At 43.9% G+C, this 23,840-nt stretch overlaps 1 protein-coding gene across 1 annotated transcript in view; it reads right to left on the bottom strand.

Annotated features, from left to right (window-relative positions):
* Window positions 1-23,840, bottom strand: part of LOC140494275 (tubulin-specific chaperone cofactor E-like protein) — a 208,227-nt gene that overhangs the window by 102,772 nt on the left and 81,615 nt on the right. Inside the window, exon 11 of the mRNA XM_072593555.1 lies at window positions 3,813-3,940. Within this exon, the coding sequence (XP_072449656.1) occupies window positions 3,813-3,940 (128 nt within the window). The remainder of the gene's footprint in view (window positions 1-3,812; window positions 3,941-23,840) is intronic.

Raw genomic sequence — 23,840 nt, forward strand, 5'->3', positions numbered from 1 at the left:
AAACAGGCTGCTAGGCTCTCTCTCCTTCTGCCCTTCTAACTTCGACCTGTAAGCCGCTGTTTCGTTTTTGCTCTGTGTTTAAGGGGTTTGTTTATTGGGACTGTTGTGCATATTTGGAACAACGTAATGAAGACTAGTTTGGAGAGACTGAGTTCTGTAGGTATTCTTTATTCTGTTCTTTGTGTTTCATTCCGTAATTTTGTGAATAAATTTTTGTCTGTTTTAAAACCCAGTGGTCAACCTCGCTAAACTACTTTGGTAATTGTCTCTGTAAACTTACTGAAACAAATAGAAAAGTTACGGTCTGGGCTGCCTGCTTAGGAATGTTTTGAGTGGTCTGGCCTGGTCCATAACAATGCAAACACGATCCTTATTTCCAGTGCACTGTGATCTATGCCACTATAGTGTCCTCGATATGCTTTCTTCTTTCTCTGCCTCCCACTACATTTGGTTGTACTCCCTGGTTGCACAGCTGGGTTGGAGAGAACTTGCTTGACAGTGAAGCCTAGTGGTCTTGGAGGTTAGGTAGGGAGATTCTGATGTTGTTTGTGTCTAAATGGCCCAGACTGAGAGCATTCTTGTCAGAGGCAAGTGATTGGGCTTGGGCTTGAATTTCCAAGGGTCAAGTTGAGGACAGCTAGGGTGGAGGTGCAGTGCTTGTTCACCACTGGACAGGCCCTGAGAAGAGATTTCTGAGGGTCCTGAGGACCAATGGCTGAGATGTCAGAGTGAGGGGTGTATACATTTCCAGTAGACCGTGAGATTGCTGGGTCTGCCTCTCCATGGAAGCCACCAACCTGTCATGATAGCGGCTAGACAACTGCATAACCTACTGTACTGCTGCAGCTTCTGGACAATAAAGGTGATTGTATCCCACAGACCTGTCTGCTGCTCCTGTTCTTCTCTCTGCATGTGGCCCAAGTCCATGATTGCCAAAACCACAGACCCCATTCCTGTCTGGGCCTGAGCAAGTGCCTGGTCTCCAGGAGATCCCCAAGCGCCAGTGATTGGGTTATTTCATCTGTGAAGGAGCTCTCACAATGAGGTGCTCACTAGATACTTGTCTCTCACTTTCTAAGCCTAATGATCCCTCCAAGTTGTCAGTATCTAAGCCTCAGAACCCTCATCCTCAGAGGTTGAGGAGGTCTCTTCTGCTGGAGCAGATGTTCCTCCACAGAAGGAATGGTAGACATGCTGTCATTACCTGTAAGACAAGTGGAGGTGAAGGGATCATAGCCAGTGGTTAGATGTGATTTGTAACGAATGATCCTGACAGTGGGTTTGCTGTGAGTGTGGAACGGGGAGTGGGACTGATTCATTGATAGGGCATGAACCTCTGGAGTAATAGTCCCAGTCTTCTGCAAGAGCCAGAATTCCCTCCTTGTGGATCCCAATGTCAGGCATCCTCTATTAACCTGGTCTGCCCTATTCTGGGCTGACTTCTCGTGTAATGAAAGAAAGAGATTGAGTTGAAAAATGTGTGGCGCGACATTTTAATAATGGAAGTGATGGTTTAAAGACGGTGAGGTGTTGTTTGGGAATGAAGAGGCGGTGCAGGGTCAGTGATGTAGGGGGTTGGGGCTGGAGACTGGGTGAGGGCAGATATTGTAGGCAATAATGGGCATGGCAGAACATGGATCTTGGTAGGAGGTGGAAGCAGTAGCTGAGATAGAGGGCAGGGTGGCAGAGAGAAGTATGTGGCACTTACCCAGGCAGAGCAGAGAAGGTCATTCACCTTGTAGAGCAGTTGTCACCTTGATCATGCCCGATGAATGTTTCCCCAAGACATCTAATATTCGATACCTGCCTTGGTCATGGTTTAATAGAGTGAAGTATTTTTCTGGGTGGAGGTGGGTACTGTGGATGCTGGAGATTACAGTTAAGATTAGAGTGGTGCTGGAAAAGCACAGCAGGTCAGGCAGCATCCGAGGAGCAGGAAAATCAACGTTTTGGGTAAAAAGCCCTTCATCGGGAATGAGGCTGGGAACCTCGGGTTGGAGAGATAAATGGGAGGGGGTGGGGATGGGGAGAAGGTAGCTGAGAATGCAATAAGTGAATGTAGGTCAGGGTAAAGGTGATTGGTTGGATGGGAGGATGGAGCAGATAGGTGGGAAGGAAGATTGACAGGTGGGACAGCTCATTAGAACAGTGCTGAGCTGGAAGGTTGGAACTGGGGTGAGGTGGGAGGAGGAGAAAAGAGGAAACTGGTGAAGTCCACATTGATGCCATGGGGTTGAAGGGTCCCGAGGCGGAAGATGAGGTGTTCTTCCTCCAGGTGTCAGGTGGTGAGGGAGCGGCAGTGGAGGAGGCGCAGGAACTGCATGTCCTCTGCAGAGTGGGAGGGGGAATTGAAATGTTCAGTCGTGGGGCGGGGGGTTGATTGGTGCGGGTGTCCCGGAGATGTTCTCTGAAGGGCTCTGGGAGAAGGCATCCGGTCTCCCCAATGTAGAGAAGACAGTATCGGGAGCAACAGATACAGTAAATGACATGTGTGGAAGTGCAGGTGAAACTTTGATGGATGTGGAGGGCTCCTTTGGGGCCTTGGATGAAGGTGAGGAGGGAGGTGTGGGCGCAGATTTTGCAATTCCTGCGGTGGCAGGGGAAGGTACCGGGAGGGGAGGGTGGATTGTTAGGGGGCATGTACCTGACCAGGTAGTTGAGGAGGGAACGGCCTTTATGGAAAGCAGACAGGGGTGGGGAGGGAAATATCTCCCTGGTGGTGGGGTTCATTTGTAGGTGGTGGAAATAATGGCGGATGATGCGATTTATGCGGAGGTTGGTAGGGTGGAAAGTGAAGACTGGGGGTTCTGTCCTTGTTGCGGTTGGAGGGGTGGGATTAGAGGGTGGAGGTGCAGGATATGGATGAGATGCATTGGAGGACATCTTCAACCACGTGGGAGGCAAATTGCAGTCTTTAAAGAAGGAGGCCATCTGGTGTGTTCTGTGGTGGAACTGGTCCTTCTGGGAGCAGAGGCAGAGGAATTGGGAATACGGGATAGCATTTTTGCAGGAGGTGTAAACTAGGTAGCTGTGGGAGTCGGTGGGTTTGTAGAAAATGTCAGTGTTGAGTCGGTCATCATTGATGGAGATGGAGAGGTCCAAGAAGGAGAGGGAGGTGTCAGAGATGGTCCAGGTAAATTTAAGGTCAGGTTGGAATGCGTTGGTGAAGTTGATGAACTGTTCAACCTCCTCCAATCCAGTAATCAATGTCACAGAGGAAAAGGTGGGGAGTGGGGCCGGTGTAACTCCGGAAGATGTAGCTGACAAAGAGACAGGCATAGCCGGGGCCCATGAGGGTGCCCACGGCTACCCCTTTCATCTGGGGGAAGTGGGAGGATTTGAAGGAGAAATTGTTGAGGGTGACGGTCAGCCAAATGAATAAGAGTGTCAGTGGAAGGGCACTGGTGGGACGTTGGGAGAGGAAGAAACGGAGGGCTTGAAGGCCCTCGTCATGGGGACTGGATATCCATGGTGAAGATGAGACTTTGGGGGCCGGGGAAATGGAAGTCTTGGAGGAGGTGGAGGGCGTGAGTGGTGTCCCGAACGTATGTGGGATGTTCCTGGACCAGGGGGGAAAGGACAGTACCGAGATAGGTGGAGATGAATTCAGTGGGGCGGGAGCAGGCTGAGACAATGGATCAGCCTGGGTAGTCAGACCTGTGAAGCTTTTTTCTGATTAATTGAACTCATTTTAAATTTACGTGTAATGAACATATTGGCTTGATTACAATATGTAGCTTTCAGAAATCCCCATGATCTATAAAATTAATTGGAAGAGATAGTTTGCTTCATAATACAAGTTGATTACTCACATGCAGTGACCTCTGTCCCATTGCAAAGAATGGGAAAGTAATTGATAGAGGAATTTCTGGAGATCCACCATCATCAACCTTTGGAGTTTCACTGTCTGAGCTCCTGGTTCCAAATTGATACAGTAATTCTAAACACAACACTGAAAAATAGATACAGCTGTTTGAAAGGGAGAACTTTCATGCTGAAAACACTCTGTAACTTGTCCTACATCACTGACCTCCATTACACGCCATTGTCAGAAAGCAGTAAATCAGCAGAGCCAGACAGCTGGGAATCATGATCCTACAACAAAAAAAGACAGTGTGATTGGGTAGTGGGATAGACGTGTTTCTTCATGAAAAATAACTTTCCTTTCACCACAGTTGCTGGTTGCAGCAAACCCCCTTCAGTCCTTATCTTCCTGTTTAGATATGAATGTATTTTCTTTTCAAATCCACCCATCCTAACCAATTAGGGCACACATGCTTCTTCAAAGAGAGACTTTTTGTTTCAAGACCTATTTATCTAGCTTAATTTTGGGGTATCCTTTTAGTTGGGTTCCTTTCCATCTGATTTGGGAACCACAATTGCCTCTGACATCACAAAAACACACTCAAGCTTTTTATTCAAGCTTCACCATCCTGCTATCTCTTGTGAGTCTGTCCTAGCTCCATGTCTATCTCTTGGGACTCATTGGATTTACTCAGGCTTCCATCCTACTCTCAAAAGGAGAGTGAGATTGTGTTGTTTCACCCTCCTAAAGCACTGCTCATACAACATGCCTCTATATCCAAGGTGTCTCCTCCTTTGTCCAGAGTAATTTAAAAAAAACTGTTTGTGGCATGTGTGCATCATTGGCTAAGCCAACATTTACTGTGGAGGAACTGGGCAGCTTGTTTGGCCATTTCAGAGGGCAGTTAAGAGTCAAACAAATTGCTGTAGATCTGGGGTAGATGTAGGTCAAACCTGATGAGGGTGGCAGATTTCCTTCCCTTGAAGGGACATTACTGAAATCAACAAACCAGATGGATCTTTGTGATAACCAGCATTTAAATGGATATCATTTGGGACTAGCTTTTGTTTATTCCACATTTTTTATTGAATTCAAATTTCATTATTTGCCACAGTGAGGCTCAAACCCATGCCCCCAAAACATTAGCCTTGGATTACTAGAACCAGTGGCATTACCAGTGTGGGACCACCTCCTGTTTAGTAAAAATATTTGTGAAGATGCTGGAATAGCTCATGTTCTTCCAAAGCACCGTCACTTGGAGGAAGTTCAGAGAAGGTTTATTAGACTAACAGCCCAAAGGAGGGTGTTGTTTTATAAGAGAAGGATGAACGGGATAGGCTTTCATTCTCTAGAGGAGAGCAAGAAGCAACTTGATTGAGACATGGAAAATCTTGAAGGGTCTTAACATGTGGATGTGGAAAGGATATTTCTTTTTTAATTCACTCCTGGGATGCGGGTGTCACTGGCTGAGCCAATATTTATTCCAAGTGGCCCTTGAGAAGGGGGTGATGAAATCTCATTGATGATAACGCCATTGAATTTCAAAGGACAGGTGGTTAGATTGTCACTTTTTGGAGATGATCATTGCCTGGCACTTGGTACCTCACTCTCCAGCTAACCTAAAGGTACGTCAGGATACAGCAGTAACCAGAGAGAAAATCAATCCGTGAAGAGAGAACAGACTGAACAATTTGACAGACCAGCAAAAATTACAAGTATCTATGGTGACCTTGTTCACTGATTGCAGACTCATGCCATGTAGTCCTTTCCTGATACATGTTAAGCTAACTGGGTAAATTAATACTGTATACACTGGTTGAGGAGTCTGCGGGGTCTTAAGTTCCAGACACTGGTCTCTCAGTGGCTCATAGTGGGTCCTGGCCTGGTCTCTCAGCAGATCGCAGTGTGTCCCGGCCTGATCTCTCAGCAGCTCGCGGTGTGTCCCGGCCTGATCTCTCAGCAGCTCGCAGTGTGTCCCGGCCTGATCTCTCAGCAGCTCGTGGTGCGTCCCGGCCTGATCTCTCAGCAGCTTGCGGTGTGTCCCGGTCTGATCTCTCAGCAGCTGTTTGCAGTGTCTTGGCTCAGCATGTGAGTGGATCCTTCCCAGGCATGTTCCTGAGACACTGGGGGAGATCGGAGTGATGGCCGTTTCAGCAGCAGTAACAGTATCTGTGGTGGCAGCAGTGAGGTTTCCCGGAGTGCGAGATAAACTCATCAAAGAATGATGAACTTTTAATTTATTCCTTTATTTTCCTAGTTTAAAGTTTGAAAGACTTTAATGTTAACTATTACCTTTTTTCTTTATTTTCCTACTATACAGAGTACTGGGCTAATGTAAGCTTCTCGGTGTCCATATTCATAGATCCCTGAAAGTTGCCACCCAATTTGATAGGTTTTTTAAGGAGGCATATGGTGTCTTAGCTTTTATTGGTAGAGAGACTGAGCTTCAGAATCATGAGGTCATGCTGCAGCTGTACAAAACTCTGTTGCAGCTGCAGTTTGAGTACTGTGTACAGTTCTATAGGAAGGATGTGGAAACATTGGAAAGGGTGCAGAGGAGATTTACTAGGATGTTGCCTGGTATGGAGAGAGATATGGAGGTCTTATGAGAAAAGGCTGAGGAATTTGAGGCTGTTTTCGTTAGAAAGAAGAAGGTTAAGAGGTGATTTCATAAAGGCATACATGATGATCAGAGGATTAAATAGGATGGACAATGACAGCCTTTTTCCACCATGGCAAGCATGAGGGGTCATAGCTTTAAATTGAGGATTGATAGATATAGGACAGATGTCAGAGGTAGTTTCTCTACTCAGAGAGTAGTAGGGGCGTGGAACGTTCTGCCTGCACCAGTAGTAGACTCACCAAGTTTAAGGGCATTTAAATAGTCATTGGATAAATATATGGATGATAATGAAATATTGTAGATTAGATCAGCTTCAGATTGGTTTCATAGGTCGGTGCAATATCGAGGGCTGAAGGGCCTGTACTGTGCTGTAATGTTCTATGTTCTATTCTATGCAGTAATGCTTAACTTTTTAACTTTGTTTCTTTTACTACTTTGTATCTAAGTTTTATATACCGAGGTACCATTGTTCCTAAGATGGTGCCACGTGTGGCGACATTATGCACGTTTCACTGTTCTCCTGTACTTCTGTATTTGAGTACATGTGATAATAAAATCTAAATCTAACTTATCAGTTCAAACCTGGATATTGTACAAATCTTCTTGCATTTGGACATGGACTGCTTCAGTATCTGAGAAATTGCAAATTGTGATGAACATTGGGTGCAATCATCAGAAAACATCCCCACTGCTATCCTTATGGTAGATGGAAGGTCATTGATGAAGCTGCTGATGATGGTCGGGCCCAGGACACTACCATGAGAGGCTCTTGCTGGAGTTCTGGAGCTGAGATGACTGACCTCCAATAACTACAACCATTTTCCTATGTGCCAGGTATGACTCCAACTAGAAAAGAGTTTGCCCCCCCATTACCCATTGATTCCAGTTTTGCTAGGGCTCCTTGATGACAGACTCAGTCAAATGTAGCCTTGATGGCAAGGACAAAGTTAACTGACCACAACATTGTGATCTAAGGCTGTGCTACCTGCTCAGTGCCAGCATTATGGACATCTCCTCAGGGCTGGGAGGAACTTTGAGAGGGAGAGGAGGGATTAATTGTTGTCATCACATTGGTTCCAAAGTCATTAGTAGGACCAGAAAAGCATTTAAACAGTTTAGAAGTTGAATTACAATGCAGAACCTCAAAGATAATAATCTCTGGATTAATATTTGACCTATAGAAAAAATGGAAGAGGGTAAATCAAATCAAAGTTTTAAGTGCCTGGCTCAGAGATTGTTGTGGGCAGAATGGGTTTCAGTTTACTGGACACTGCTCTCTGTACTGATGGAGAAAGGAGCTGTTCTGGTGGGATGGGCTGCACCTGAACTATGTTAGGACCAATGTCCTTTTGAATTGAATAACTAGGGTATAAAGAGTGCTTTAAACCAGTTAGGGTTGGGGGTGTGATGGATCCTGGTGGTGAGAGGGTTCCAAGAAGAGATATGTAGGCTTACTGAGCATAAGGTTATGGCAGCATTGCAAGACATCCATTGAGGTGGTGATGCCCGAAAGGCACAGAATGTACAAGTATTAAAAAAAAATAGCAAATAGGGTGAAAATAGGAAAAATGGATAAAAGATAACATTAATTGCTCTTTCCTTAAAAGCACGTAAAATAAAATTAATGAATTTACAGCATAAATAGAGATGAATAGCATATGGTTTTATAGCCATCAGAGAGATGTGCGTTATAGGGAGACCAAGGTGAGGAATAAAAAATTTAGGGTACATATGACTTTTCAAAAGGAGAAGCAGAAAGGAAAATGTGGAGAGTATGATAGCAAGAAATGATCTTGGATCTGAATGTGCAAAATCTATCCTGGTGGAGGTAAGAAATAAGTAGGGGACGAAGGCTACTGGACAATGTATAGGTTGAGGTCATCTGACTGTAGCTTTATAGTAGAACATAGAATAAACGAAGAGATAATGGGGGCACTCATGAGGTGTGAATGTTATTTACCACTTATCAGCCCAAGCCTGGATATTGTCCAGATCTTGTTGCATTTGGACATGGACTGCTTCAGTATCTGAGGAGTGGCAAATAGAACATAGAACATAGAACATTACAGCGCAGTACAGGCCCTTCAGCCCTCAATGTTGCGCCGACCTGTCATACCAATCTGAAGCCCCTCTAACCTACACTATTCCATGTAACATGGTGCTGAACATTTTGCAATCATCAGCAAACATCCTCACTTCTGATCTTATGAAGCAGGGAAGGTTATTGATGAAGTAGCTGAAGGTGGTTGGGCCTAGAACACTACCCTGAGGGACTCCTATAGAGTTGTCCTGGAGCTGAGACGATCGACCTTCAATAATCACAATTATCTTCCCATGTGTCAGGTATGACTCCAACCAGTAAAGAATTTTCCTAAAGAGTCCAGTTTTAGTTAGGGCTCCTTGATATCACAATCCATCAAAAGTGGTCTTAATGTTAAGGACAGTCACTTTCACCCCACCTCTGGAAATCAGCTCTTTGTCCATATTTGGACCAAGGCTATAATGAGGTCAGCAGCTGAATTGTCCTGGTGGTACCCAAACTGAGCATCAATGAGTCATGGTAAACTGGAGAATATATAACTTGACAACATTGATCGAAATTGTCATCAATAGAAAGGTGGGAATTAACAAAATACTCTTGAACTTGAATATTGCTCAGAAATTGAAAGGATTTATCAAAAACAATATGGAAGCAGAACACCAAATCCCTTTAAAAGGAATTAAAATAATATTTGAAAGAGAGAAGGATTACAATTTGGGGAAAAGGCTAATGGGACTGATTTAATTTTTTTCTGATGAAAGGTTATCAACCCAAGATGTTAACTCTGTTTGTCTCTCAACATTGGCTGTGTATTTCCAACTTCTTCCATTTCAGATTTTCAGCATGTGCAGAATTTTACTTTAGTTTTGAAAGTAAGCATGTGTGCTTGTCAATTGAGTTCATGAACAACTGCTCCAAAATCACTGACAGAGATTACGCGCCTCCATTTAAGGTTCACAAGACTACCTAATTTACCATTTTAAACATTATTCTAATTTGAGGAGGCTGTACTTAGACTTTATTAGGGCACTGTATAATTCTAGTTCAAAGAAATGCAGTGCACACTTCATTTCAACTTAAAAGAGTTTGTTGACCATCTCACACTAACCAGATTCATGGGGAACATTGAATTCAAGTTAGATAATAAGTTAGAATAGATATTCTCCAATCAACCTGTTCAGAGATGTTCATACACACCTCTAGAACAAGAGGGTTTTGAATCTGGGCCTCCTAACTCAGAGGTAGGAACATCACCACTGCATCATGTGAGCCTTTTAATGAATGGGAATTACTCAACAAGTTATTTTTTCAGAAGATTACTTCACTCATTTAATTCCAGTTCCAGAATTCCAACTATCTCACTGTTGCAAATGCTACCAGAACTATCTCACTGTGATTTAAAAGGATACAATGGGACACCCAGTTTCTGTGGAACATATGAAGCATTCTATTTTGATTTACTGGTGAATTCTGGCCACCTTGCTCCAGTTCACCATGACTGGATGATCGCACATAGAGTCACAGAGTCATTTGGCATGGAAACAGACCCATCGGTCCACCCAGTCCATGCTGACCATACTCCCAAAGTAAACTAGTCCCACCTACCTGCGCTTGGCCCATATCCCTCCAAACCTTTCTTATTCATGTACTTACCTAGATGTCTGTTAAATGTTGTAATTGTACCTGCATCCACCACTTCCTTGAGAAGTTCATTCCACACTCGAATCACTCTCTGTGAAAAAAATTGCCTCATGTCTTTTAAAAATCTTTCTCCTCTCACCTTAAAAATATGCCTCATAGTCTTGAAATTCCCCACGCTATGGAAAATAAATCTTCCATTCACCTTATCTATACCCCTCATTATTTTATAAACCTCTATAAGATTACCCCTCAACCTCCTATGTTCCAATGAAAAAAGTCCCAGCCTATAAAGTCCCTGGCTCCTTCACGTGCAGGAAGTGTGTTCAGCTGCAGCTCTTGTTAGGCCGCATGATGGCTCTGGAGCTGTGGATTGAATCACTTTGGAACATTCGCAATGCTGAGAAGGTTGTGGATAGCACGTTAAGTGAATTGGTCACACTGCAGATTAGGATTGTTGAGGGAGAAAGGGAATGGGTGACCAAAAGGCAGAGAAAGAGTAGGAAGGCAGTGTAGGGGTCCCCTGTGGTCATCTCCCTCCAAAACAGGTAGACCATTTCAGATACTGTTGGAGAACCTGGCTCACCAAGGGAAGGCAGCCAGGTTCATGGCACTATGGCTGGCTCTGCTGTTCAGAAGGGTGGGAAAAAGTGTGGATGGGCTATAGTCATAGGGGATTCAATTGTAAGGGGAGTAGATAGGCGGTTCTGTGTTGAAAATGCGGCTCCCGAATGGGATGTTGCCTCCCAGGTGCACAGGCCTGGCATGTCTCATAATAAAAGCAAATTACTGCGGATGTAGGACAAAGGGTCAGTTAGACTCAAAATGTCAGCTCTTTTCTCTCCTTACAGATGCTGCTAGACCTGCTGAGATTTTCCAGCATTTTCTCTCCTGGCATGTCTCAGACTGGCTGCAGAACATTTTGAAGTGGGAGGGTGAACAGCCAGCTGTCGTGGTGCATATAGGCACCTTTGATATAAGTTTTAAAATGTAGGACATCTTTAAGCAGAATACAAGCAGAATTTAGGGACTTAGGAGCCAAGTTAAAAAGTAGGACCTCAGAGGTCGTAATCTCAGGATTGCTACCAGTGCCAAGCATTAGTTAGAGAAGAACTGAAAGAATAGACAGGATGAATGCGTGGCTTGAGAGATGGTGCAAGAGGGAGGGGCTCAGATATTTGGGACATTGGGACCGGGTCTGAGGGAAGTGGGACTATTACAAATTGGACGGTCTACACCTGGGCCGGACTGGAACTAATGTCATTGCAGGTGCTTTTGCTAATGTTGCTGGGGAGGGTTTAAACTAATATGGCAGGGTGATGGGAACCAAATGAGGAGGTTAGTGGACAGTAAGGAGGTAGTAACACAAGCCTGTAAGGAACGAGATAATGAAATCAGTAAGGGGAAGAGTAGGCAGGGAGCAGCTGATGAATACAAAGGAACTGGTGGTCTGAGGTTCATTTGTTTTAATGCGAGAAGTGTAGTATGTAAGGCAGATGAACTTAGGGCTTGGATTAGTACCTGAGAGTATAATGTTATTGCTATTACTGAGACTTGGTTGAGGGAAGGGCAAGATTGGTAACTAAATATCCCAGGATATAGATGCTTCATGCAGGATAGAGAGGGAGGTAAAAGGGGTGGAGGAGTTGCATTTATGGTCAGAGAGTATGTCACAGCTGTGCTGAAGGTGGGCACTGTGGAGGACTTGAGCAGTGAGGCAATATGGGCAGAGCTCAGAAATAGGAAGGGTGCGGTAACAATGTTGGGCCTGTACTACAGGCCTCCCAACAGCAAGCGTGAGATTGAGGTACAAATATGTAAACAGATTGGGAAAAGATGTAGGAGCAACAGGATGGCAGTGATGGAAGATTCTAATTTTCCCAACATTGACTGGGATTCATTTAGTGTTAGAGGTTTAGATGGAGCAAAATTTGTAAGGAGCATCCAGGAGGGTTTTCTGGAGCAGTATGTAAATAGTCCAACTTGGGAAGGGGCCAGACTGGAGCTGGTGTTAGGGAATGAGCCCGGCCAGGTGGGTGAAGTTTCAGTTGGAGATTACTTTGGGAATAGTGATCACAATTCCATTAGTTTTAGAATATTCCTGGACAAAGAACAGAGTGGTCCTAGAGGAAGAGTGCTAAACTGGAGGAAGGCCAACTATAGCAAAGTTTGGCAGAAGCTGGGGAAAGTGGATTGGGAGCAACTGTATGAGGGTAAGTCCACATTTGATATCTGGGAGACTTTTAAAGAGAGCTTGATTAGAGTGCAGGACAGACATGTCCCTGTAAAAATGAGACATAGAGATGGCAAGATTAGGGAACCATGAATGAAATTGTGAAACTAGCTAAGAGGGAAAAGGAAGCATATATAAGGTCTAGGCGACTGAAGACTGATGAAGCTTTGGAAGAACATTGGGAAAATATGACCAATCTGAAACAAGGAGTTAAGAGGGTTAAAAACGGTAATGAAATATCTTTAGAAAATACGGTTAAGGAAAATTGAGAGAGGGTGGTGGCTGATGGGAAATGTTCATCCTGGAGTTCAGTTATTAGTGGTGTTCTGCAAGGGGCCATGGCTCTTTGTCATTTTTATGAATGACCTCGATGAGGGTGTAGATATATGGGTTAGTTGATTTGCGGATGACACTAAGGTGGAGTTGTGTACAGTGCGGAAAGATGTTGCAGATTACAGAGAGATATAGGTAAGCTGGAGAGCTGGGCTGAGAGGTGGCAAATGGAGTTTAATACAGAGAAGTGTGAGGTGATTCACTTTGGAAGGAGCAACACGAATGCAGACTATTGGGCTAATAGTAAGATTCTTGGTAGTGCAGATGAGCTGAGAGATCTCTGTGCCCATGTATGTAGATCCCTGAAAGTTGCCACCCAGGATGATAGGGTTGGTGTGTTAGCTTTTATTTGTAGAGGGATTGAATTTCAGAGCTATGAGGTCATTTTGCAGCTGTACAAAACTTTGGTGCACCCATACTTGGAGTATTGTGTACAGTTCTGGTCACCACATTATAGGAAGGATGTGGAAGCATTGGAAAGGGTTCAGAGAAGATTTACCAGGATGTAAGATGCATAGAATGGGGTAGCAAAATGCAAGGGATGGGGACAATCAAAATGTGGAGCTGGTTTAAGGAATAGATAATGGGTGTCCTTGTCAGGCAAGGAGGAAGTGATAAGGTAAGGGAACCATGGTTTCCTACGTAAATTGCAGCTCTTGTTAAGCGGAAGAAGGAGGTTTATGTGACGGTGAGACGAGATAGTTCAGATGAGGCGATGGAGAGTTTCAGATTAGCTAGGAAGGATTTAAAGAGAGCATTAAGATGAGCAAAGAAAGGACATGAACAATCTTTAGCAGGTAGAATAAAAGAGAACCCTAAAGCTTTCTATAGGTATGTGAGGAATAAAAGAATGACTAGGGTAGGAATAGGGCCAGTCAAAGACAGAAGTGGGAAGTTATGTGTGGACCCTGTGGAGATTGGAGAGGTGCTAAATGAATATTTCTCATTAATTTTCACTCAGGAAAAGGAGTATATTGTAGAGGATAAGAATGAGATTCGAGATATTAGACTAGAAAGGATTGAGGTTAGTAAGGAAGAGGTATTATCAATTCTAGGAGTGAAAGTAGACAAGTCCCTTGGGCCGGATGGGATTTATCCCAGGATTCTCTGGGAAGCTAGGGATGAGGTGTTGGAGCATTTGGCTTTGACTTTTGAGTTGGCATTGTCTACAGGTTTAGTACCAGAGGACTGGAGGATTGCAAATGTTGTGCCCTTGTTCAAGAAGGGCAGTAGAGATGACCCAGGTATTCAAAGTTTGTGAGAAGATTTGTAGCTCAGGTGCTCGTTGTTGTGGTTCTGTTCCCCGAGCTGGGAATTTGTGTTGCAGACATTTCGTCCCCAGTCTAGGTGACATCCTCAGTGCTTGGGAGCCTCCTGTCCTTCTGTGATCTTTCCTCCGGCATTTATAATGATTTGTACCTGCCGCTTCCGGTTGTCAGTTCCAGCTGTCGCTGCAGTGGTCGGTATATTGGGTCCAGGTCGATGTGCTTATTGATTGAATCTGTGGATGAGTGCCATGCCTCTAGGAATTCCCTGGCTGTTCTCTGTTTGGCTTGTCCTATAATGGTAGTTTTGTCCCACTACTGACAACCGGAAGCAGCAGATTCAAACCACTACAAATGCCAGAGGAAAGATCACAGAAACGCTTCACAGGAGGCTCCCAAGCACTGAGGATGTCACCTAGACAGGGGACGAAACGTCTGCAACACAAATTCCCAGCTCGGTGAACAGAACCACAACAATGACCCAGGTAATTATAAACCAATGAGCCTTACGTCTGTTGTAGGAAAAGTTTTGGAAAGGATTATGAGAAATAGGATTTATAATCATCTAGCAAGCAACAATTTGATTGCAGATAGTCAACATGGATTCGTCAAGGACAGGTCATGTCTCATAAACCTTATTGAGTTTTTTGAGAAGGTGACCAAGCATGTAGATGAGGGTAGGACAGTTGATGTGGTATACATGGACTTCTGGAAAGCCTTTGATAAGGTTCCACATGGTAGACTGTTCGAGAAAATGCAGAGGCATGGGATTAAGGGCGATTTAGCAGTTCTGATTTGAAACTGGCTTTCTGTAAGAAGGCAGCGACTCGTGGTTGATGGAAAATAGTGGTGCGCCACAAGGATCTGTTTTGGGACCACTGCTGTTTGCCATTTTTATCAATGACTTAGACACAGGCATCGGTAGATGGGTTAGTAAGTTTGCAGATGACACTAAAGTCGGTGGAGTAGTGGACAGTGTGAAAGAATGTTACAGGTTGCAGGGGGACTTGGATAAACTGCAGAATTGGGCTGAGAGGTGGCAAATGGAGATCAGTACAGATAAATGTGAAGTGATTCACTTTGGGAAGAATAACAGGAAGGCAGAGTACTGGGTTAATGGAAAGGTCCTTGGAAGTGTGAGCGTGTAGAGGGATCTTGGAGTCCATGTACATAGATCCCTGAAAGTTGCCACCCAAGTTGATAGTGCTGTTAAGAAGGCATACGGTGTATTAGGTTTTATTGGTAGAGGGATTGAGTTCCGGAGCTGCACTATCATACTGAAACTATATAAAATGCTAATGCGACCTCACTTGGAACATTGTGTGCAGTTCTGGCTGCCCCATTACAGGAAGGATGTGGAAGCATTGGAAAAGGTGCAGAGGAGATTTACCAAGATATTGTCTGGTCTGGAGGGAAGGTCTTATGGGGAAAGGCTGAGAGACTTGGGTCTGTTCTCATTGGAACAATGCAGCTAAGAGGGGATTTAATAGAGGCATACAAGATGATCAGAGGACTAGATAAGGTAGACAGTAAAAGTCTTTTTCCTAGGATGATGACGTCAGCTTGCACAAGGGGGCATAGCTACAAATTGAGCGGTGGTAGATTTAAGTCAGATGTCAGAGGCAGGTTCTTTACGCAGAGAGTGGTAAGGGAATGGAATGCCCTGCCTGTCAAAGTAGTTAACTCAGCAACATTAGTGAGATTTAAACAGTCCTTGGATAAGCACATGGATGATGATGGATAGTGTAGGAGGATGGGCTTAGATTAGTTCACAGGTCAGTGCAACATCAAGGGCTGAAGGGCCTGTTCTGGATTGTATTGTTCTATGTTCTATGTTGCCTGATATGGAGGTAAGGTCTTATGAGGTAAGGCTGAGAGACTTGAGCCTGTTTTCATTAGAGAGAAGAAGGTTGAGAGGTAACTTATTTGAGTTGTATAAGATAATCAGAGGGTTAGATCAGGTGTATGGTGAGAGCCTTTTTCCTCAGATGGTGATGGCAAGCATGAGGGGACATACCTTTACATTGAGGGGTGGCGATAGAGGCCAGATGCCAGAGGTAGTTTCTTTACTCAGAGAGTAATAGGGGCGTGGAACTCACTGCCCACAACAGTCCTAGACTAGCCAACTTGAAGAGCATTTAAATGGTCATTGGATAAACATATGGATGAAAATGAAATAGTGTAGGTTAGCTGGTTTTCAGATTGGTTTCACAGGTCAGTGCAACATCGAGGGCCGAAGGGCCTGTACTACACTGTAATGTTCTATGTTTATACTCTATATTTAAAATCCCAAAGCCATTTATTCATATATAAAGAGCAAGAGGGTAACTAGAGAAAGGGTTGGCCCACTCAAGGACAAAAGAGGAAAGTTATTCATGGAGTCAGAGAAAATGGGTGAGATTCTTAACAAGTACTTTGCATCGGTATTCACCGAGGAGAGGGACATGACGGATGATGAGGTTAGGGATAGATGTTTGATTACTTGGTCAAATCGGCATAAGGTGGAAGTGTTGGGTATTCTAAGTGGCATTAAGGTGGACAAGTCCAGATGGACTTTTGCCCGAAACGTCGATTTCAAAGCTTCTTGGATGCTGCCTGAACTGCTGTGCTTTTCCAGCACCACTAATCCAGAATCTGGTTTCCAGCATCTGCAGTCATTGTTTTTACCCAGATGGGATCTATCACAGGTTACTGAGGGAAGCGAGAGAGGAAATAGCTGGGGCTTTAACAGATACCTTTGCAGCATCCTTGAACATGGGTGAGGTCCCAGAGGACTGGAGAATTCCTAATGTTGCCCCCTTGTTAAAGAAGGGTAGCAGGGATAATCCAGGTAGACCGGTGAGCTTGACATCAGTGATAGGGAAGCTGCTGGAGAAAATACTGAGGGATATGATCTATTTACATTTGGAAGAAAAGGGGCTTATCAGTAATAGGCAACATGGTTTTGTGCAGGGAAGGTCATGCCTTGCCAACTTAATAGAATTCGTTGATGAAATGACAAAGTTGATTGATGATGGAAGGGCTGTGCATGTCACATGTATGGACTTTAGTAAGGCACTTGATAAAATTCCCCATGGTAGGCTGATGGAGAAAGTGAAGTTGCATGGGGTCCGGAGTGTACTAGCTAGATAGATAGAGAACTGGCTGGGCAGGAGGACACAGAGAGTAGTAGTGGAAGGGAGTTTCTCAAAATGGAGAACTGTGACCAGTGGTGTTCCTCAGGGATCCGTGCTGGGACCACTGTTGTTTGTGATATACATAAATGACCTGGAGGAAAGTATAGGTGGTCTGATGAGCAAGTTTGCAGATGACACTAAGGTTGGTGGAGTAGCAGATAGTGAAGGGGACTGTCAGAGAATGCAGCAGAATATAGACAGATTGGAGAGATGGGCAGAGAAACGGCAGGTGGAGTTCAATCTGAGCAAATTCAAGGTGATGTATTTTGGAAGATCCAATTCTAGAACGAACTATATGGTAAATGGAAAAGCCCTGGGGAAAATTGATGTACAGAGAGATCTGGGTGTTCAAGTTCATTGTTCCCTGAAAGTGGCAATGCAGGTCGATAGAGTGGTTAAGAAGGCATTTGGCATGCTTTTCTTTATCAGATGGGGTGTCGAGTACAAGAGTTGGCAGGTCATGTTACAGTTGTATAAGACTTTGGTTTGGCCACATTTGGAATACTGCATACAGTTCTGGGCACCACATTACCAAAAGGATGTGGATGCTTTGGAGAGGGTACAGAGGAGGTTCACCAGGATGTTGCCTGGTATGGAGGGCACTAGCTATGAAGAGAGGTTGAATAGATTAGATTATTTTAATTAGAAAGATGGAGGTTGAAGGGGGACCTGATTGAGGTCTACAAAATCATGAGTGGGATAGACAGGGTGGATAGCAAGAAGCTTTTTCCTAGAGTGGGGGATTCAATTACCAGGGGTCACGAGTTCAAGGGGAAAAGTTTAAGGGAGATAAGTGTGGAAGGTTCTTTACACAGAGAGTGGTGGGGGCGCAGAACATGTTGCCAGTGGAGGTGGTACAGGTGGCACGACACATCATTTATGATGTATCTAAGACAGATACATGAATGGGCAGGGAGCAGAGGGATACAGATCCTTTGAAAACAGGCAACAGGTTTAGATAGAGGATCTGGATCGGCGCAGGCTTGGAGGGCTGTGTGAACAGATCGGAGAAGTCAGGCTTGTTCTGTTCAGCAAACAGATAACCGGTGTTCAGAAATAATACAGATGTTTAAAATCAGCAGGGGACAGTTTTCACCAGAGAAGGTGGAGAGATCCAGTTCCCATTGTGGACGTCCTCGTTCAAGAGAATTCTGGCTTTGAAATTGTTGGAAACAGAAGCAATGGCCACGAAGGAAAACCATTAGGGCTAAATGTTGGAAAATGGGATTATTTTTGGGCTTTTATTTGAAGCTGGAGACCTCAATCTGACTGGCTCGAATCTGGAACGAATTGTCTGAAGGTGCGATGGAGCCGGATTAAATCTTGGCTTTCGAAAGATAATTGGATAGTAATTGGAGGAAACACGGCACTAAGGAATTTACAAAGAGACAGGACTGAGAGGAACGGGATAACGGTGCTATAACCATTTAATAAGTCCAACCACAGAGCAGCTGAAAGAGATAGAAAGGAGATTTAACCCAGAATCATCCTAGATCTCTAACTCACATTGAACGTGTAACCAGAGAGGGGCCGAGTCTTTCATATAGCTATAGAGATGTACAGCATGGAAACAGACCCTTTGGTCCGACTCGTCCATTCTGACCAGATATCCCAAAGTGATCTAATCCCATTCGCCAGCATTGGCCCATATCCCTCTAAACCCTTCCTATTCATATTCCCATCCAGATGCCCAGTGACGAATTTCTGTTTTAATTTAGGGAAAGAGTGAAAGGTGCAAGTAGGAAAAGAAACCTACCTGAGCTGCTTCTCAGCGAATGTCCTGCGATCCGGGTTCCTCCGGGAATCTGAGGCCGTTTAAAATGAAGCGGATTCACTCATTATTCCAGGTTGCGAAATTAGTCGGAGAAGTCAGCAGATTTAGAGAAGTTGAAATGAAAACGGATGAAAGGGTCCTTGATTGCAAGTTGACAACACTGTCTTACTGTGAATCGGGTGTTGTGTGTACAAGGGTCCTGGGTGTAATTTGAACTCCCAGACGTTGCTTAAAGAGAAAAGGAATGTTCTGATGAGAATGTCACTGATTTGGAGTAAATCAGAAATGAAAAGCCGGCAGTTAAGAATAAGCATCGTTTTCAGCTCCCTTTCAGACAAAAGTTTCCACTTTTTCTCAGCGGGATCTCCAGTTTCATAATTTGCATTTCCCGCTGTCGGAGACTAATCGCTGGAATGGCATCCTGATTAAAGAAGGAGTGATAAGGACGAATCGCGTCCCACGCGGACTGAAGATTCACAGCAGAATCGTTGATCTCAGTTTCAAAGCAAGGACGATAGCTGCTCTATTGTGCATCAAGACAGCTCCAGCACCATTCACACAAACTCCTTTCTCTCAGACTTTATGAACAAATATCCCAAACTCCTCGAGTTTGTGCACCTGCGGGGAGCTGTCGCTCAGCTTTGGTTCAGAGCGAGTCTTCCCTCAGGATACAAACGCCAACATGTCAGTATGAACATGGTTTAAATTAGGGGATAGTTCCCCAAACAATTCATGGAATTGCTAATGCTTACTCGAGTTGTCTCTCCTCAGGTAAAAACAATGACTGCAGATGCTGGAAACCAGATTCTGGATTAGTGGTGCTGGAAGAGCACAGCAGTTCAGGCAGCATCCAAATAGCTTCGAAATCAACGTTTCGGGCAAAAGCCCTTCATCAGGAACATGTCTCTACTCAGTTCTTCGACAAATCGCGATCCCCACTGTTCAAAGTAACTGTTTTGAACAATTCCAATCGGGGTCTTGTTTAAAGGTCATTCTTTGGCGCAAATGCAGTTTTAAATAACTTTAATCCTGCCGGAAAAGTTATTTCATACAGTTGGTCTTTTTATTTTGTTCCTGGTCATGGTAACCGTGAGACGATTGTTCACTGACAGGGAACACTCCTGCTGCTTTTGTCAGCCTCAGGTTTCCTGAGTCATTTCTGCCAGTCCAAATGGTTACCGACATTGTTCGTGTTAACTCCAGTTCTATTAAAGCCTTCCTGTTGACTTTGATTTTAAATGTGCTGTCTGCAAACTGTAAAGCAACACAAGAAAAGCGAGCAGGGTAGCCCATTCAGCCGGTCATCCTGCTGTACCATTCTACCATCACGGCTGATCTTTGGTTTTTATCTCCACTCTCTCCGCTGCCTCTAGCTCCCACATCCCGGAATGACACTTTATGGCTCGAACATTTTTCCAGTAAAAATACCAGCTCCGATCTTGCCAGCAATTTTTTTTTTCACTTATTTTGAGCGAGGCACTAGTTTCATTTCAAAATGTCATTTGAAAAAATACTGCTGACATGCAGTTCATCATTGGATGCCAGAAAATGTAATTATTTTAGTGACTACTTGTTCCACTGTGTACTTTAAAACAAACAACTCCAATCCCTTGTGGAGAGACAGAAGTTTCTGATTATTCTGCTAAACTCAATCATTTCCTAAAGGTGATGTTTGACAGTGATAAACGCGCTCATTTGTTACAATGCAGTAATTCCAATATTGCTGTGAAATTGCAATTTTGACAATTTTAAACCCAATTAAAATTAATGTATCGCTGCTCCTGTCATTAAGTGTTGTCCTGCCTGGGAATTGGTACCAAGAAGTTTCAATGATCAGTCTGTTCCTGGTGACGGGATGCTGGCTCTGGGAACTAACTATCATGTACCCTACCATAGAAAGCCCGCTTATCAGGTTACTGCCTCCATTGCTAGTTATCCTATCCCTGAGCCAATTATTCCCGTCATTCTTAATGTTTCTTTGGTGAACTCTAATCGCCCCGAAAATATCTTTTTTTTGTGCTGATACTCCATTTGTAGCTGCGGTTATTTTCTCTAACCTGCTGCCCTCTCAAACGCAAACTTGGTGTTTGACTTGTTTCCAATATTCCAATCTATGCCGGTGATTGAATAAATGGGTACATTACAAATATTTATGGGCGTGGGCTTTCGCAGGTTGTTCGTACTCCGTTGCCTTTTAACACCCTAAACTTTTTATTGGGTTTGCTTGAAATGATTTGTGAGACTTTGCCTCTTTTCCTCCTCGACATTTTCTAACTTGCTGTTTGCTTTGTTCACATTGAAATATTCTGCAACTCCAAATGCGGGGTCCTTTAAACAGTACAAGGGTGATTTACAAGAAAAGTGCTGTGGTTAGCACTGCTGCCTCACAGGGTCAGGGACCCGGCTTGGATTCCAGTCTCAGGCAACTGTCTGTCTGGAGTTTGCACATTCTCCCTCTGTGTGCGTGGGTTTTCAAAGATATGCAGGTTTAGGTTGGACTGGCTATTCTAATTGGCCCATAGTGATGGATGTATTAGTCAGAGGGAAATGGCACTGGGTGGATTACCTTTCAGAGGGTTGTGTGGACTTGCTAGGCCGAAGGGCCTGTTTCCCCACTGTAGGGAGTCTAATCTAAACTGCGGATGCTGGAAATCAAAAACAGAAATTGCTGGAAAAGGTCAGCAGCATCTGCGGAGAGAAATCAAAGTTAATGTTTCGGATTGAGTGACCCTTACTCAGAACTGAAAGGGCCATTTGTCTGGAAAGAGAATATTCCTGGTTTGAATGCGATCCTCCTGTGCTCGATGTAAATGTCAGAAATGACCAAGAGCGCTCTCTCAGAACTGTATCTGCTATCTGTTGTCTTTTTGCAGATGCCTTTTTCGCTATGTTTAATGACGCCAATAACACTTCCTGTTTACTCGACCGACCTTGGATTTGAGTTTTAATCCAATGCGCCGAACAAGATGGTTTTCTCAATTTGTTTTGTCCCAATAAAATACTATTACTTATTGCTGCTACATTGTTATTTTGACATTTAATCCTATTCTTGTGTCGTTTCTGCTATTAACTTTTATCCTGTCAGGGAGTTTAATTAATTTGGTATCTTGGTAAATTGAAGGTTGGGATAGAAAAGGCTGAAGCTCCGTTTCTGGAGTGAACTTCATACGCGAAAGGGCCCTGTTCGAAACCTGCAAAGTGTTAACTAGCGGAAAACACGGACACCCTTCAAGGGATGGAACCTTCCATGGGGTAAAAACAATGACTGCAGATGCTGGAAACCAGATTCTGGATTAGTGGTGCTGGAAGAGCACAGCAGTTCAGGCAGCATCCAAATAGCTTCGAAATCGACGTTTCGGGCAAAAGCCCTTCATCAGGAATAAAAGCAGTGAGCCTGAAGCGTGGAGAGATAAACTAGAGGAGGGTGGGGGTGGGGAGAAAGCAGCATGCATGGAACCTTCCATGTCTGCTCGATTTGGCTCAGAACCGACTTTAGTTCACACAGAGAAAAACGGTTTGCGTTTAAGCTCCACAACTGCCTCGCAACATTTGTCCCGCATAGATGTAACCGTCTATTTCTCTCTCCATGTTTCTCTATCTTTTCCCTGAATGCATCTCTTATTCACCTGAGTCACTCTTTGTGATAGTGTATTTCACAGTGGTCAAAATATTCGCCTGAGTTCCTCCTTTGGTTTATTAATGACTATTTCATAGCTTGTAGTTTTGGACTCCCCACTTGTGCAAACTCTTCACTTCAGTAAATTTAATTTGTTTTTGTGCAACTGCATCGCAATGTGCATCATAAAACGGTGAGGCATTTTGATATTGCTTCCTACCCCAAACCATGATTTGAAGCTATATTTCAAGTGAGTAGAGGGGCTAATTGTTAGAAAGGGATTTATTCACCAGTGCACAGATTCCGGTGTTGGGTGTTGATATGCAAGCCCCTCAGTTACCAGTTGGCTGCAACATTAAGATATCATAAGTCCTGTAGTGGCTACAAAATCCAAATAATCCGAAATTCAAATGGCAACTGTTCTGAGAGAATGTGACTATATAAAACTGGAAGGAACATAACTCGGTTTTGCTTTCTTTAAAAAAAAAACGATTTAGCCAACTTGCACGTCAGGGGGTTGCAGCTTATTCCTTCGGTCTTTCCTTGAGGATTTTGCTAATACGCTAATATTTCAGATTCTCCAAACCGCACAACTCACTCCTCCTGCATACACTGACAAGTGCTGGAACATTCTGAATACAGAGCTGTCAATACACTAATTGGCCAGTGCTACCTACATAGGAACCAAAACCTTCAGCACAGAAAATAGTATGAAATAAAATTGTTACTGACATGGTCAGTAAATTACTGAGAGCAGTTTTGGGGCTGACTACCTACTGAAAGACATATCAAGGTCCACTCATGGATTTCAGTATTTGGTACTACATTTTTAAAACTACAGTTCTATACAAATTCAATATTTTTAGCTTCCCATGCAGCAGGTTGATATTTTTTACAGCTTATTTGCTTTGGTCAGGGATTCTGGGTAATCAAAGATGGGGGACGGGAAAAATTTCTGGCTGTATGAGCGGTTCCTTTTTTTGAGGTATTTTAGGTGCTGGAGATGATTTCCTTGAATTCCAGGAGCAGCAATTACTGTTTTATATGCTGTTGCATTGTTTTGGAACTTGGGGGGAAAAAAGTCAAAACAACAGCAGTTTAAAAGGGAGAAGAGCAGACAAAGGAAGCACATGGTGAGGTCAGTGCAGGAGAGAGAGAGAGAGAGAGAGAGAGAGAGAGAGAGAGAGAACCTGCACAGGTACTGCCTTTGCTGTTTGAATTCCTGTGTCGCTGGACTTTGGAATGCATCTGGGAAAATTAACAGTGAAATTCACAACTAATCTTGGAGGAACTGTTGGGCTAAGTTCACAGCACAGAATCAGATAAGTTAATTGTT

The sequence above is a fragment of the Chiloscyllium punctatum genome, chromosome 23 (genome assembly GCF_047496795.1).
Source record: "Chiloscyllium punctatum isolate Juve2018m chromosome 23, sChiPun1.3, whole genome shotgun sequence".
In the NCBI taxonomy this organism is placed as follows: Eukaryota; Metazoa; Chordata; class Chondrichthyes; order Orectolobiformes; family Hemiscylliidae; genus Chiloscyllium; species Chiloscyllium punctatum.